Below are 15725 nucleotides of genomic sequence, written 5' to 3' on the forward strand. Positions count from 1 at the left end.
ATATCCGCTAATTAAAGACAAATAAAGAAATGTCTCCACGTAATTCGAATCGTGTCTGCTCCGGTTTTTTCCACTACAACTTATAATAATTATTGCTTTTATATTAAATATTTAAAGGTGTTATTTCTACCGTATTTCACAAAATAATTTAAAAGTTATATAACTTTTAAATTATGTATTTTTATTTTCTGGATTGTTTTATTGTGTCGTAATATTTATCCACTCTAACTTTTTATCTCTTACGTATTTTCTTGTATATTGTTACGGGTTTTATTGTTAAGCGCAGGTGGAAATCTTTAGTATTAAACAGACGTTTTCTATTTTATCTAAAATAAATAAATGACTACTTTTTAATTTTTACGGCAAGAAAATTGCTTCCATTCTTAATTTTAGTGTTTAAAAATGGTTTTAAATTATTAATCCCGTTATTATTGCATCGAGTGACGATCGTGTTGGAAATGACTGGAAGCTTATAAAACATCGCGTCGTATTATCTTACAAAAGATACGAAATAATACGGATAAATTTGCAACGTGGTATTCGTATTAAATTTGTAAAGTAATAAAAGAATCGAAACAATTATATTTTGCATCGTAAATGAGAGTTTAAAATAGACTTTGTCGCGCTGTCTTAATTGTTAAAATATTAACGTATAATATTTCGCTCCCGTAAATGGGTTCTAAATCTTAATATCGAGATCGAAATTTATACTTTATAAAACTTAATTTTCTTTTATAAGAAATTCGATTTCGTTTTCTAATCTTTAAATCTCGAAACGTTTTCGTTTTTAATTCGTTAATGATTAACGAATAAAACACCGACATTTATTAATATTTAACCATCGGAATGTTTAACCATGAAATATTTTTACGCACGAAAATTTGATCCGTAAAGTTATTTTAATCTCCAAATTCGAACTATTATAATTTTTGTATTTATAACGCATTAAATTTACGGCCGAAAATTTCTATTATTTTGGCACGAAATACAAAATTCAATTTTTCGAGATTCATTTGCATAAGTAAGGAAATAAAAAACTTCTTACTCTTTGATGTATTTACCATTCTATTTATGTAAATCTCTAAACTTTTTGACCTTGCGGTAAATCGATACCCGTAACTATTAAATATGCCTAATTTATTCTTTAAAAGCATTAATATCTTACCGTGTTTTTTCGAACTTGTCGAGAAGAATGACGTCTAAGTGAAAAAATAATAATACGGTAATAAATCGTATCTTCTCCAACCTATAGAAATGTCGACAACAACACGCATATTCTATAGACTATTCGATAAAAATCCAGCACGTTTTACATTACAATGTAAAATTTGAGAACGTAAATTAACGACGGTGACATTATAATATTCCATTAATTATTTGGCACGAATGAGCGTATTGTAATTAAATTCTATCGTTCGGGACAAAATAATTTCGAATTTTACGTCTTTTACCAGAATATTTACGGAAATTTGGAGTATTATACGAATCCAAGTAAAAACGTTCGAGATGTAAAAAAAAATTGCGCCCGGTAAAAACATGTTTTACTTCACGCATCTGTCGTTTTGTTTGGATATCAATTGTTTTTTGAGGCCAACTGCTTTTACATCGAAACCGTTTATTAATAATTTTTTAATCTAATGACTGGTTTTGAAACAAAACCATCTTCAGTTATGACTCTACCCGTCGTTTCTAAAAGTTTCTTAAGTACGAAGCGACTTTATATAAGTTTAGCATTTTATATTTTACTTGTCTTTTTTGCGATAAGAAAAACTATTTTCTAAAATTTTTTAATTATATTGAGGGTTTTTTCAATTACGAGCTATGTAATCGAAAGGACGACGAGGACGGAACATCGAATTTATGCGGAATGGTTCCAAGTAATAGTGACGTGTTACCCGCGAGGAATACCGGTATCTTCTTATCCAGACCAGTATATTACGCTAATTAGTTATGCCGGATTACGATAAGTAATTTGACCGGTTATTTTATTGTATTACGAAGTAACTCAAAATTCGATGCATCTTTATACACAAAAATACACGCATATATTTATACTTTTAATAAATCATTTATTTGCTGTATGTAAAAAAATTAATTAATACATTTCTCTGTTATTCGAATAATCTATACATTTCATACATCGAAATATATTTTCTTGCTGGCCGTTAATTAAGCGAATCTTTTTCTGTCCCTACAAAAAACAAACACTCGGTAATTATCTATTAAAGTAACATTCTTAAAAAGTTACTTTAAGTTTTACGTAAGTAGTCGTTTAAATCGGCAAAAAGGTGTAGATTTATTTTTACCTGTAGATTTTCTGGGTCTTTTTTCTTTGCATTTTTTAAGTCAATTTTTAATTACATCTTCTATGTTTACCAATTTTGTCGAGGAAAACGTGACTCGAACAGCGGCTGTATTTAATAAAAAAACTCAATATATTTGTACCTTACTCAATTTTTTTAATAAAAATTACCCACTAATAACTGCATCCTCGACGTTTAGTGCCTGGAAAGATACAGTACCCTGTAGCGATACTAAAAATATTAACGTTAAAGTATAAATTTTCATATTAGTAAATGTAAATAAAGAAATAAAATTTAACAAACTTTTTGCTGACCGAGATATCGAAGTTTTCTTTCGATATTCTCAACCGCGAATCGGCTTCTGTAATGTATTTCATACTTTCCATTAAAAAAACAATAGGAATGTCAAGTTTACCTAAATTATTGCTCTGTTTATATTTTCCCACAAGTTTTTTCTTAATTTATGAGCACTCGTAGCAATTTTGAATGGTTCTCCAATCTCATTAGCACGTGTATTCTATGTAAAACAAAAACATTACAATAATACAGTAAACGTATTAAGTTTTTATTATTATTACGTTGTTTTTTTCCCCTTAACCCAGTTAAAGTGGAACCCAGATAACTTTTTCTTCGTCTAGAAACTCCACGAGTCCAACTAAAAGACGAGAAAAAACATTTGCGAAATTTATGCCTAAACGTATTTTTTTAAAAAAGTATTAATTATAAACGTAGCTTTAAAGTCGAACTTACTTGGTATCGAAAGGTGAAAGGTCTCCACAAAGTCCGATAATAGTTTTGATCGTTATACAATCCGGGAGTATAGGGGTGCGGGAATTAAGATTTGCGGTACACAATTAATACCTTATGGATAGCAAATTTAGTATCGTGTTACTTGCAATTTTAAAAAATATTATAAAAGGCTCAATTCTGTTTAATTAATAACGTTACAATCAAAAGCGTTGGCTTCTCGACAAAAGATAAACAAACAATAAACAGTTCTAAGAACCTAATTCGTAAAACGTGCTTGCGAAAGTATTGAAAAACTTACCAGATGTACGAAGTAAAGGAATTGTTTTCCAGCATAATAGATTATAGCAATTTTTTAAGCAAAAACGTTAAAAAGACCGTATTTAAAACTTGGAAAGTGGGCGAGTGTATAGGTTGTACTGCCACTTTCTCACAACACAGTGGGTTTGACGCCATGTAAATTTTGATGACGACATACATTGTTAACGCGGAAACCAATTTCCAGAGTTTGTAAAACACGCTTTTTTGCTCGAGGTATTTTCAAAAAGATACAAAAAGAAGAAAATTACAAATGCACGAAAATATCACATTAGCGTACAGTACGAATACTAAAGTTTAATAAAACTATAAGATTAGTCTTTACCACACAACTAAGTGCATAGGTAGACACTATGCTTTTCTTTACATCGCTCTTAGATGCCGATACGCATTTCCGGCAAACGCCCCTCATCTGTCGGCTTCAATTCGAACGTATATCGATCATATTACATTTAATTTACTATAATAGTAATTTACAAACGTACCTTTATCTTAGACATTTAGCGTAGTGGTGCAAACAAATATACATACTTTTGACATACATACTACACTAACATACATATATACACCGTTAAAATTACCGCGACTTAGTGCACTAAACAGCACTTAACATTCGCCGGCACTACCGGTTTCTACCTAGTTGTGTCATAAAGACTAACAAACAAAAGAAGACACGGTTTAGACAAAGGCAAAAACATAAAACCAAAAAGATACTAAAAGCAGATTTTTATATTTAATTTTAAACACGTTAATTTTTAACTCGCGTAAATATGAAATAGTAATCACTATTTCATAGTTAAATAGAATTATATAATTGTTTTTTTTATACCGAAGGTTTATTACTTAATAAAATGGTGCACGTAGCGAGAGAAAAACACGAGTTTGCCCCGCAAAATTTTCACCGTACAGTACACGAGTTCATCAAAAATAGCCAAATAAATCCACGTGGAAAACGCGGCCGTATAATAATGACAAACCAATTATAGTCATTACAGAGCAACCACGATTACAGACGAAAGAATCTTTCCCAGCTTCGTCACCTAAACATCTCCCACTTATAATAATCGGACTAAATTTTCGCATAAATGAAGCAACTTCTTACCACGCGAGTCAACAATTAAGTTGTTAGATTTTCTCTGTTTAAGACAATTAATAATATAAAGATTACGAAACGGTTCATAAATCGCATTTCCCCAACGAATTCTAGCATTAAAACTACCAGCAATCAATATATTCTCACTGTTTTACAATAACATAGCAGCTACAGTATACAAAGAAAACCATAAATTTTCTTAGTTCGGCACCAAACTCGACAGGGACGAGAAAATCATTCCGATATACAACTGCACAAAAAAGAGGGTCTTGTCGTTAATAACCAACCTGTACAATAACGATCTTTAACTCGCAATTTAAAAGCTGTTCCGTGATAAAGACTAACCCTCAAAATATTCATTTAAATTCAGATCTCTGTTAGTAGAGCCATACCAAGTTTATCTCGACAAATCTGAAAGAATTTTGGTAATGAATATACATATAAGTACATATAATATATAGATATATATACATACATGCGAATATGTAGGTCCTACTTATATATACATCTGCAGATATTCGTATACACGCGTAAGCAAACCCTTAACTGTTCTTTTTGTTCCATTTATACCGATTGACACAGACCACACACGATAAAAAGTGAAACGTTTTTAAAGTTTTAAGGAAATACTTTACAATTATTTATTCAATTTTTATTTTTAACTTTATAACTTTTTAATTTTCTAATCGTTAATACATATATACTTTTTTTTTTTTTATTTTGAACGTAAGATAATATCAATGAAATAACAACACGTATTATATTTATCACAGCTTGTATCTCCCTTTTGACACGCTTCCTTTCTTCTCGAACGTATTTAAGGCACTTTCATCTCTGTCCAAAATCAGAAAAAGACAATAATTAGTTACTTACATATTAAAGTTACGCTACGTTAGAATAACTATAAAATGTAAAGAAGTTACGAGTTTTTATTTCGCTAGTGCGAGGCTCGACTTAAATGTTATAATGTCTATTCGACGCAATGCGTAACGATAATCGCGTATGCTTTTATCTATTACAGCGATTATGTAGTTACCAAGCCAATTTTCGTAAGTACATCACGTAACTGCATTACGATTACAGGTCACGATGCGAGTCCTACAGATAGTGACGACTTTGTTTTGCTCCTCTTAACCCGAGTAACCTAACGTTACGACTCTTTCCGTATCAAGAAAACTTACGTCAAGATTTCCGTTAGTATAACGCGACGTGCTGGCGTAACATTGTTTTTATTTTTGGTTGTATACTACAAACCGAAAATAGTTAATGATTGCGATAAATAATTAAAAAATTACTTATTTCCAGATACGTTATACGGAAATGTAGTGCTATCAACAACTACATTTTCTACTAACTACTATTATATCTACGCTAGTGATGCTGGTGTTCGAAATACTATTAAACTATGTCGTTAATTTCATTTTAACTGTAATTACAGCACCCGATGAACTTTAGACAAAACGTTTTCCTTTTTCAATAATGATAAAACAAAGATTAATTAGACATATTCATAAAAACTTCTATCCTGAGCCGAGGAGTACTTGAAAGATCGTACGTCCTTGACCTTCTTCTTTGAAACAATACTTTGTTGTTATTACTTTCGCACTTGGCACCAACTCGTGCTTTGTAAGATTTGTAAAAAAGTACCGCGTCCATCGGTTGGTCTTTTCGCGGAGATGTTCTGTACCGGACGACAAGTTTGCCTCCTCTTTTATATACCCAATGTTCTTACTTTTGCATAAGGCACTTTTTCGGAGACGGTTTTGTCATTTTTAAGTATGTAAAATGTCATTTTGTGTAAATGTGTTAATTCGTAGGGATTTTTCGACTCGCGCTTCATTGCGTTTGCTACGCAATGTATGCGTGCAACAGGAGATTTTTGAAAATTTTTTCGATTACGCTACGCGCAGCATCTACTTCTCGAGCGTAACTAGGCCCAGACACTTCGAATTTCTGTTCGTTTCGAGTTAGGTTGTGTTTGCCAATTCTAAAAAGTTCTGCGAGGGTTGACGACATCGAGAGGTTCTATTCTGTTGCACGCATCAATCCGATCGTAGTACGACGTATTCCGGGTGCGGCTGCCCGGAACAATTTCAGTAAAATACTGTATTCGCTAGTACGTTCGCTACATTGTTCCCACTTCTGCCTCCTATTGCTTAGTGTCAGCCCATTTTTTTGACCGATATTAATTTAAAAGTCGTCAGGTTAAACATTAAAAATTTCCTCGTATAATAAAATACAAAGTTTTAGATCGAGGACAAAACTTCGTAGATCGAAATAAATTACCGCTATTTCAGCATCGGCCGTCTTTTTGTTGGAATTTTTTTCTTCCCAAGCCGAAGTTTTCTCTTCGTTGCGCTTCGAAAAACCTTCCTCAATTGTTCTCCGAAATGTCTTGGCCATTTTTCCCCTCTCGTGTTTCTTTTCCTTTACACGCTTCACGCCGATCCTTCCTCGATACGTATAGCCCAGATTAAATTCGTTATTAAAAATGATTTGTACAGCCAGGTTTTTCTAGAACGATGTCATCGGCAATACGCGTGTCTTCGTTAGGTTATAGACGAGCGAGAGATTTAAGTTACTTTCCAGGAATTCGTAGTGGTGGGTCTACAATAATAAGGAGGACGTTCGGAGAGTTATCGAGGAGGGTTTTTCCATATATGCTTTCGAATTCTTTCTTGCGCTTCCTCACTAATTTTTCACCGAGTTTCTTTTCCTCTCCGCAGACGATCCAATTAGCTCCACCTTCTTTTTCAAACGAAAGCAATTAATTCTGTATTGAGGATTGCCGGAGTGGCCAGATAGAATTCTTCGTATACACAAAGTTTTTCGCCATTGGTTACAAAGTGGTAAGCGTAAGGATATGTAAATTTCTCAGAATCAACATTATCCGATCGGTTCCTCTGTTTTAGACGACTTTCTGTTGTCTCGTCGTAGAAATTTCACTGTCAGAAATTTTCCAAAATTCCTGGATTATCATCTTCAACCGTTCTGACGATATCTTCTCCCTGCATAATTAGCGACAGTTCCGAAGACAGTCTTTACGCTATTTTTCTTGGCCCGCAAGAACGAGGACTCCGCGAGAATTGATATTATTGTCTACTTTCCTAGCGGACGCCTCGCATAATCTTTCTGGAAAAAGCATAAAAATGAACTCGGAGATACAGCATTATTTAAGGAGAATGCAATTTGCTGTATTCGTATCGCTGACAGCATCTGTATCAGTTTTAGGTGGGTCAACATTAGTACAAGCGACAATCGATCTCCGTATAAAACATACTGTAATATAACAGTTCAGACTAACAAACCAGATCTTTTTAAATCGAAATTTTGACGTATATCGATGTAAGAAAATAACAGAAAAATTCGCTTTCGTAATCCCAGATGGCCCGAACGAATTTCTCAAAATGCCTTTCGGATAAAGTGCCAAAAATTAGGAAATCTAGAATGAAAGAAAGTATATACTGTATATAACATATGTAGGCCTACAGTACGTGGACGATACGATAGCATTTTATAAGAATATAGGGTCATCTCGATTTACTGAACGAACTATTCGTAGAGTCTGCGCAACACGTATCGAGGCCAATGAGGAAAAGTGTATTTTTTGCTATCACCCATATAAAATATCTGGAATCGGGTTGCGGAATTGATTCGGATAAAGTAAAGGCTATTGCCAGTATGAAATTTCCCTAGACTGAAAAGTATTTGAGTATATGTAGTTACTGGGTGTTACTTTAACCGATTTATTAAAGATTTTCTACAATAGCTTCACCTTTAGTCTCTTAGAGAAGAGTAAAGCGTTCAACTACGGGTAGTGTTTCGATAAATTAAAAACAAATCTTTGCAGGTTTTCATCATTTTGTTACCAACCCAGAATAAATGTCACACGTATCAGAATGTATATAGCGTGGAAGACTGAGAGGTGCTCTTTTCCAGACAGACGAACGCGAGAAGAAATACACGCTATATGTTACACACGAAATTGCTTCAACTGTCGAAAACGTTTGAATTCGAATTACTTGAAAACCATTATTGCAAAAAAGTTTACATTCATGTAGACAACGCGTTCCTCAACTTTGCGGAAAGTAATTGGATCCAGCGAACTCGACAATGTTTTTCGCCGACGAGGCACGGTTCTAACGTTATCGAGACTATCGAAAGCATCAGTGAAACTGCAAAAAGCGGCTTCAAATCTGGAGGAAGAAGTTGTTGTTTGCGTAAATGAAAACAAAAAACATTTGCTGTAATTATGTGAGAGAAGTTTCATTTCGCCAATAATACATTCTGTTCTGTTAATAAAAGAAATTTCTTTCTGTCAATGACTCTGATCGCTTTTTGTCCATTGTCTAGTGGAAATGCTTATCGTGAAATACGTAAATTACATAGAATTATTTTGCAACTTAAGGTCATTCTGCTTTCCGCGCTTAATCCAATGTGATAAATCCGTCTTTAGGCAAAATGCGCTAGCGCAAAACATACAAAGTTAACATTTTATGTCGATCACCCTGTATGTCTTTTGGCGTCGTGTCGACATTACCTAATTGTTCTATATTGGTATACGCAGTCGAATCAAAGTATATTAAAATAATTTGTCTAATCGAATGCGTAACGTGTGATCGTGCCTTAGAAGAGATCTAGAAAAGTTATTTTCCTGCGCTGTATATATACTGTATATACACACATCTGGTGTAATTTAATCGTTTCGTGTTAGCTGCGTGTACTTACCAGTCATTAAGTTTCCAGAGAGAGAACGTTATTGCTCCTATCGATTGCCACCAGGGTGGAAGAAGTGGAAGAACAAGCCGCTTGGTAATTTACGGGCAAACTTCCGTATATAAGACCGGGCAAACCCAAATTGGAGTTTTCGCTGTCGGTTTGGTCGCGTTCGGTAGTGGTCGTATGATCCGAAGTCCATTCCGGAATTAGACTAGGACAGTTGTAGGCGTTGGGGGCGAACTGAAACCTGGATCCCACGCCGCTGCTACTCATTTCCGGAACGTAGTGGTAATATGGCGGGAGGCATCCCGTGGAAGGAGCGAGAAGAGAAGTTCCCGGCGAACTTTGCCGAAAAATGCTGGAGAAGGACGTGCTTAAACTCGACTGGGCCATGGATGATTCTCGAAGAAAGAAAATAGAGATGTGCTTTTCGGCTGTAAAATAAACAAATGAGGTTTTGTGAACAACTAAATGTAAGCTATACTCGAATGAACTCGTTTAAAGCCAAGAATTATATCTTTTAATTATGGCAGAAATGTTGTTATTATTAAGCCAATGTTATGTTTTTATAGTCTATCTACGTTAATACGTACACGCGGTAGCAAAACGCATTTACGTACGTATACGCCACATTACAATTTACGTTTCTAACGCGAGAATACTCTTCGTTACCAAACACGGACGTACGAAATGCACTACGGTCAATATCCCGACCTCTCGACGTGTCCGTTGGATGTCATCGGATGCATCAAATCGATTTCAAATAATTTTCTCAATACTATATTTTCTGTCACTTTGTCAGAACTCGATTTGACTACACAATATTATTACGACATAGAAAATTTCTATGTCGTAATAATATTGCCTCTATCGGAGTACGTTCGGTCTCACTGTCCACATCATTCCGCGTGACTGTTCCGTAGACAACGCTTCAGTCGTATCTGTCGATCCTTTCATTTTCTTTCTCTTATTCTCGCGTCGCTGGCGACGGTCTGATAATTTTCTAAATAGTCAATCGGCGAATGGCGTGTAAGCTCCGTCCTATCCCGGATTGACCGGCGACCGATCAACGAGCTGACACGCCAGTCGCCGATTGTCTATTTACAAACATTCTGTCATAACAGAAAATACTACCGGTATATAAGTTGACGAAGCAGTTACGAGTACCTTCCCGTATCGGGGTCGATCACGCGAGCCAAAGCTTCGACATTTGTCTGAATTCGGTCTCAAATGAATGGTTCAAAAAGTTTCCAAGGAGACGTAATATATTCGTCTTCATTCTCTGCTTACGGGGAATCGCCTGGAGTCGATTATAATACAGCGCCGCAGTAAAGGCTAAGCTTCCTTTCCTTATTATTACTGGTTATTCGTAAAATATTTTTAACGTACACAAAATAACACCGTTCTTTCGTAATCTCCGTAAAAGAACTTTTGTACTTCGAGGATGAATTATGTTTCGGTAGCAGAATAGCAAACGAATATTTAATAGTTGTGTTATGCAGAGAATTTGGCAATGGTAAAAGCTGTCAAACCAAGAGATTTCAAGAATATAGATATTGCAAAACTTCAAACTGAATTGAAGTGTAATTTTAATTCGATCGAGTCAATTACGATTACGAAGAGTGTGATCGCAAATGTAGATCGTGTAGTATCAATCTTAACGGTAACAAGCAACTTAACGTCTTCGAAGTCGTTTCACGAATTTCAACTGTTGGGAGATACGCGAATACCCGATGACAGAACCTTTGTATAACCTTCCAGCAGTGAGAGAGTACTTATAACTTCGCGACAGCTAGTGTGACGATACGAAGACAACTCGATCTCGTGAATGCGAGTTTTGCCGTTACTGCAAACAAATTCTCGTATCGATTCTGTCATTCCAGACATGTGCATAAGTCGAGATAAAAAACAATCCTTCGATCACTTTCTGAGGATCGAGAAAGGTAGAATGAACGCGACTACGGCGATGGCTTCAGAGTGGAAATGACACCTTTACGTATCCACCGGAGTATTGGACAAAATCAGTATTATGCCAATAGTAATGCCGCAGACGGTAGAAAGTTAGCACAAGATTTAATTTTGCATCGTGAGAAGAAGATTATTATCATCAACTGTAAAAGACGAACAAGCTTAACTGGATTTTTACATTGGGTTGTGACGGATACCGTCGATATCGCAACGATAGCAAAGATAGAGATAAATTTCGTAAATCGCGCAACGTAATCAGATAGCACGAGGCAATCTTCTTCCGGTGCCGATTCTTCCCGGCGCAGAACTCCACACGATGGATGCGAGTGAGAATCATACTCCGTTGCCGGACGTCCGGCTTGACGTAGCGTACACGTTCTGTGCCACGAAATATTCCGCCAACCGGAACGGTGACGATTGGCTCCGATGCCGTACGTGTTTCGGGTGGACTCACCGGTTGTGTGATGGATGCAGCCAGAAGAGGCGCCCGTACATCGGGGCACTCGAGGCACGTGTCCTTTTCATAATCTCCAAGGGGGCTCCAAACAACAAAAAAATTCGTGACTTCTAGCCTATTCCGCAGATATAAAAGAAACTAACGAACGATATTTGTCCATCGACCTATTAGAGTTTGGAGCTCCGTGCGCAATGTACCGTACCTTTTTTCATAGTTTGGGGCGCCGCTGTCAGCCGGCAAACAAAATGTCACAAAATATATTTGAACGTTTTGTTTGGATAGTTAGACGATTGGTTTATTTCTGTTTTCCTATATTTACAGTAGTGCATACTTTGACGCGCGTAAACGACATTTCTCTTGATGCTCGGAAGGTCCCGAGACGTTGCTGTTACGGTACCTGTACTTTTATTATCGTTTACAACACTGACTGGAGGCAATTTAGTTGCGGCAATAATCTTTAGTCCGTATAGAATTTATTGTAATAAAGACTAAGAGCTAACTTTTGATTTTGAACTTGGCTAATCGTTTTCAAATGCACCCGCTTTCGATTTTCATCTAACTCCCTTTGGAGATTAACGAAGGAAGGACGGACAGAAACACGACGGTGGAAATTATAAGTCAAATTTTTATTGGGCTTTTTTATCAATAAAAATTATATTTTATGAAATATAACTTTTAATATATTTTAAAGTTATATAAAAATTTATTTTAATGTTGCTATGGCAGTGTTCCGCGACCGGTGTGCCGTCACAAAAGTAAAGGTGTGACGCAAACTTTTACATATTCTATTAATTTCAAGTTTTATTTATATATTTTTATTACAGTTGCTATGTTTTTTATGCTTGTATTTCATTCTCTGCCGCAGCAATGATGAAATAAGACGATGTTTGTTTATTCTTTATTACAAGCCACGCATTTTTATGTACAGTAGAGCCTCTATTTTCCGACCCTCGATTAACCGACCGTCCTAGTCGGCAAATTCAAATGTCCGCTAGTGATGTGGCGCTACAATATTTGGCTATGTCTTGGCTACTTTAATATTATTTTTACGTGTTTTAGCTGGCAACACTCATTCGACCACGAAAGGGAGCCAGTATTTAAACCAGGCTTAATTTTCTAATTTTTAACGATACGATAGCGACGATTATTATTTTTAAAAATTTATGTTAGGCTTAACATCGATGAAAATTCAACGCGAAGTAGGTTAATAGCGATATACTAATATACTAATTACATGGAATATAATAATATACTACACTAATAATACATTTTTTTCATACTTTTCGGTTATCCGACTTTTCAATTATCCGACCAACCCCAGTCCCCAATTGAGTCGGATAATCGAGGCTCTACTGTATTCTAAGAAATTAAATATAAAATAAATTTACTCACAGGTGTTGGTCTGTTTAATAATAATAATAATAGATTCGTGGCATTATGTAATTCTATTAATAGTATCGTATCATACGTTTTTGAGGAAAATAACATTTTGGTGTGCCGTGTTGAGTCATAGGTGTGCCGCAAGAAGAAAAAAGTTGCGGAACACTGTTCTATGGTATCGAAACACAAGTCGATACATAAATTTAAGTATTAATAATATTTCTATTTTAACATCTGGAATCGCTTTGTCTGCCTGTTTTTATAAATATTTAAACGGAAAAAATAATTTTACTCGTAACGTTCTTTACACAAGTTCTCGTTCTCTTGTTTCATTTATCTCCCAGTGTAATTCGATCTTCTTTTCTTTTCGAAATATGTTTTGTTATATAAACGCATGTTAAATATAAATAAGCAGAAATTAATTGACATTTTGCATTACGACAATTTGGCCACGTGACAAATTCGTTACTTTTTACATGTTGGTTTTCTAGTGATGTTATCGATATATTGTTTTCTACAAGCTCTTCAATTCTTCGATACTGCGAAGGCGTCATCGGAAAGGTACTTCGTTTCACCCGTGTCTGTATATTTCTGCAGAAAAGCATTTTTACTTCTGTTTTCTTTACTTTTAGTTCAAAAATCTCGTAACACTTTCTAAGTTTCTTCGGATATGTTATAACAAATTCTCCTATTTAATATATAATACTCTTAGATTCTATTTGTCAAAGCACTGCATTCCCAGTTAATTTTGTTTAAACCAGACGAAAAGGTATAAATCGATAAAATTATACCGTATATTGAATATATATTATCATTAATTTCATTTTTAGGCATTTGCAAACGGACGAGCATTTGATAATTCTCTTTACTTCGTGTTCGGGCTGCCGGACGAGTGAAACAACTTAATAGTATTCTGTTAATTCTTTTGGGGAAGAATGGGAAATAGTGAGAACATTTAAATAATGGGGAGGGTTATGATGAGTCGGACAAGCGAGAGGAGCGGTTGAACTTCGATGAAAGTCAGTTATATTTCATTAAATTTTATACAGTTTATCATTTTAAGAATAATAAAATGTGTAAAGATTTTGAGGGGGATCGAGTTTTGTTGGACGTCCGAAGAGAGGAGGGGTTACGGAAACTTGGACAAACCGGGACAATGGAGGGTGGGGGTAAAAATTTCAAGAAAAATGCGGACGTAATTTATAGACGGCCCCTAACTTCACAACGGTGAAAGTTTTAAGCCAGTGAATAATACCATTGTGTGTTTGCGTCTAACGATAGGGCGCGTTATCGCATCCGTGAGGACGTAGCACGCGTAACGGCTGGCTGGACGTGAGCGTGAACGAAACGAATAGGTCAACTTCCCGCGCTGGTAAATTATACACCAGTCGTTCGATCGGGACAAAACGAATTTAGACGTAATCGGAGAATAGTGTTCTACACGGGACATATGAATAAACTTACTTTCTCAAAATCTGGGGGACAGTAAAAAATTTCGAAAAGTTGGATGAAAAATTCTTTCTGTCGCGTCATTTAGCGCAAAAGTACAAGCAGAAATCGAGAAACTCGTATTAGGGGATGAAACACATGAACAAATTTCGAGGTGTGAACTTTGGCTGCATAAATGGACTGCGAACAACGTTCGTTTCGAGAAAGCATTTGTAAAGAACGAGTTTGTCTACGAATGCAGCATTTGCCACCATTTATTGGTTGGCGAAGGAGCGAAGAATTTAACGAACCCACCGAGAGCGCGTGAATATCCTTCGTCGACACTCGAATAACGACACAGAATCGCTCTGGGGGTTTAAACTTTATCCTGTAGTTAATCACGAAAGGACGTATTCGCGTTTGAACTCCCGGCCGTGTCCCGACACTGGCTATTTGGTGTTTTTATGCTTTCGCTATTTTTATCTTATTAAGCCGCAATTTGAAAAAAATTGTAGACACAAATTCCCACTGTCGTCCGTCTGTTCTTCCTTCAAAAATGCAGTTAGATAGATAGAATCCGAGACCAGACGTGGAAAGATTAGGAGCAGGAAGCCCCGATTAATATATACGATCTTCCAATGCAAAACGGAAGTTACGTTATTTTAATTCAAAAATTTCCTCCAAAAGAAGTTAGATAGATGACAGGCACGACTCTATCGCAACCGAAAAAGTATGATGTATAGGGGCAAACCACTACTAATTTGAGGTGGAGAACGTATATTTCAAATGAAATAAATTTTAAAAATATGATTAAAAATTGTAACCCTGCATTGTGACCAAGTTACAATAAATAATTGCTGGTTTATAATTAATTTCTATTTTACTATAACAATTATAATTTCTAATGTACTTTACCTTCTACTATTTTACCACGAGCCGCCAAGACATCGAATCTGCACTGTTTCAGAATGGTGTAATACAGGAATAAAGTTATTTTGGTGAAGGATTCCTGCGGATGGCGAAACATGCCCACCAGAGATTGTAGACTGTCCAATATTTGTTGAGACTTGGCGGGGTTTACGGGTCTGACTGCAAATAAATAGATAATAAATAAATAAATAAATAAATAAATACAAAATTGATTTTTAAAGAATAACAACAAATTTGAAGCATTATATAAAAGTTTTTGACGAATTAACTAACGAGTAAGATATATTCAAACACGATTTGATTGGATTTTGCGGTTACTAAAATGTTAGATTTGATTACGAAATTCTTTTGTAAATAGAAAAAGTAAAAATAAGGTTAATTT

The 15725-nt window shown here is 35.4% G+C and overlaps 1 protein-coding gene across 1 annotated transcript in view; it reads right to left on the minus strand.

Moving 5' to 3' along the window:
• Nucleotides 1-5131: 5131 nt before the first annotated feature.
• LOC111641635 overlaps nt 5132-15725 on the minus strand; it is a 51380-nt gene continuing 40786 nt past the window's right edge. The window contains exons 2-4 of the mRNA XM_023387831.1: nt 15329-15502; nt 9190-9614; nt 5132-5295 (exon numbers count right to left, since the gene is read on the minus strand). Coding sequence (XP_023243599.1) covers nt 9196-9614; nt 15329-15502 — 593 coding nt within the window. The 3' untranslated portion in view covers nt 5132-5295; nt 9190-9195. The remainder of the gene's footprint in view (nt 5296-9189; nt 9615-15328; nt 15503-15725) is intronic.

Source organism: Centruroides sculpturatus, unplaced genomic scaffold (assembly GCF_000671375.1).
Source record: "Centruroides sculpturatus isolate CEXI.00-Female unplaced genomic scaffold, Cexi_2.0 scaffold1554, whole genome shotgun sequence".
In the NCBI taxonomy this organism is placed as follows: Eukaryota; Metazoa; Arthropoda; class Arachnida; order Scorpiones; family Buthidae; genus Centruroides; species Centruroides sculpturatus.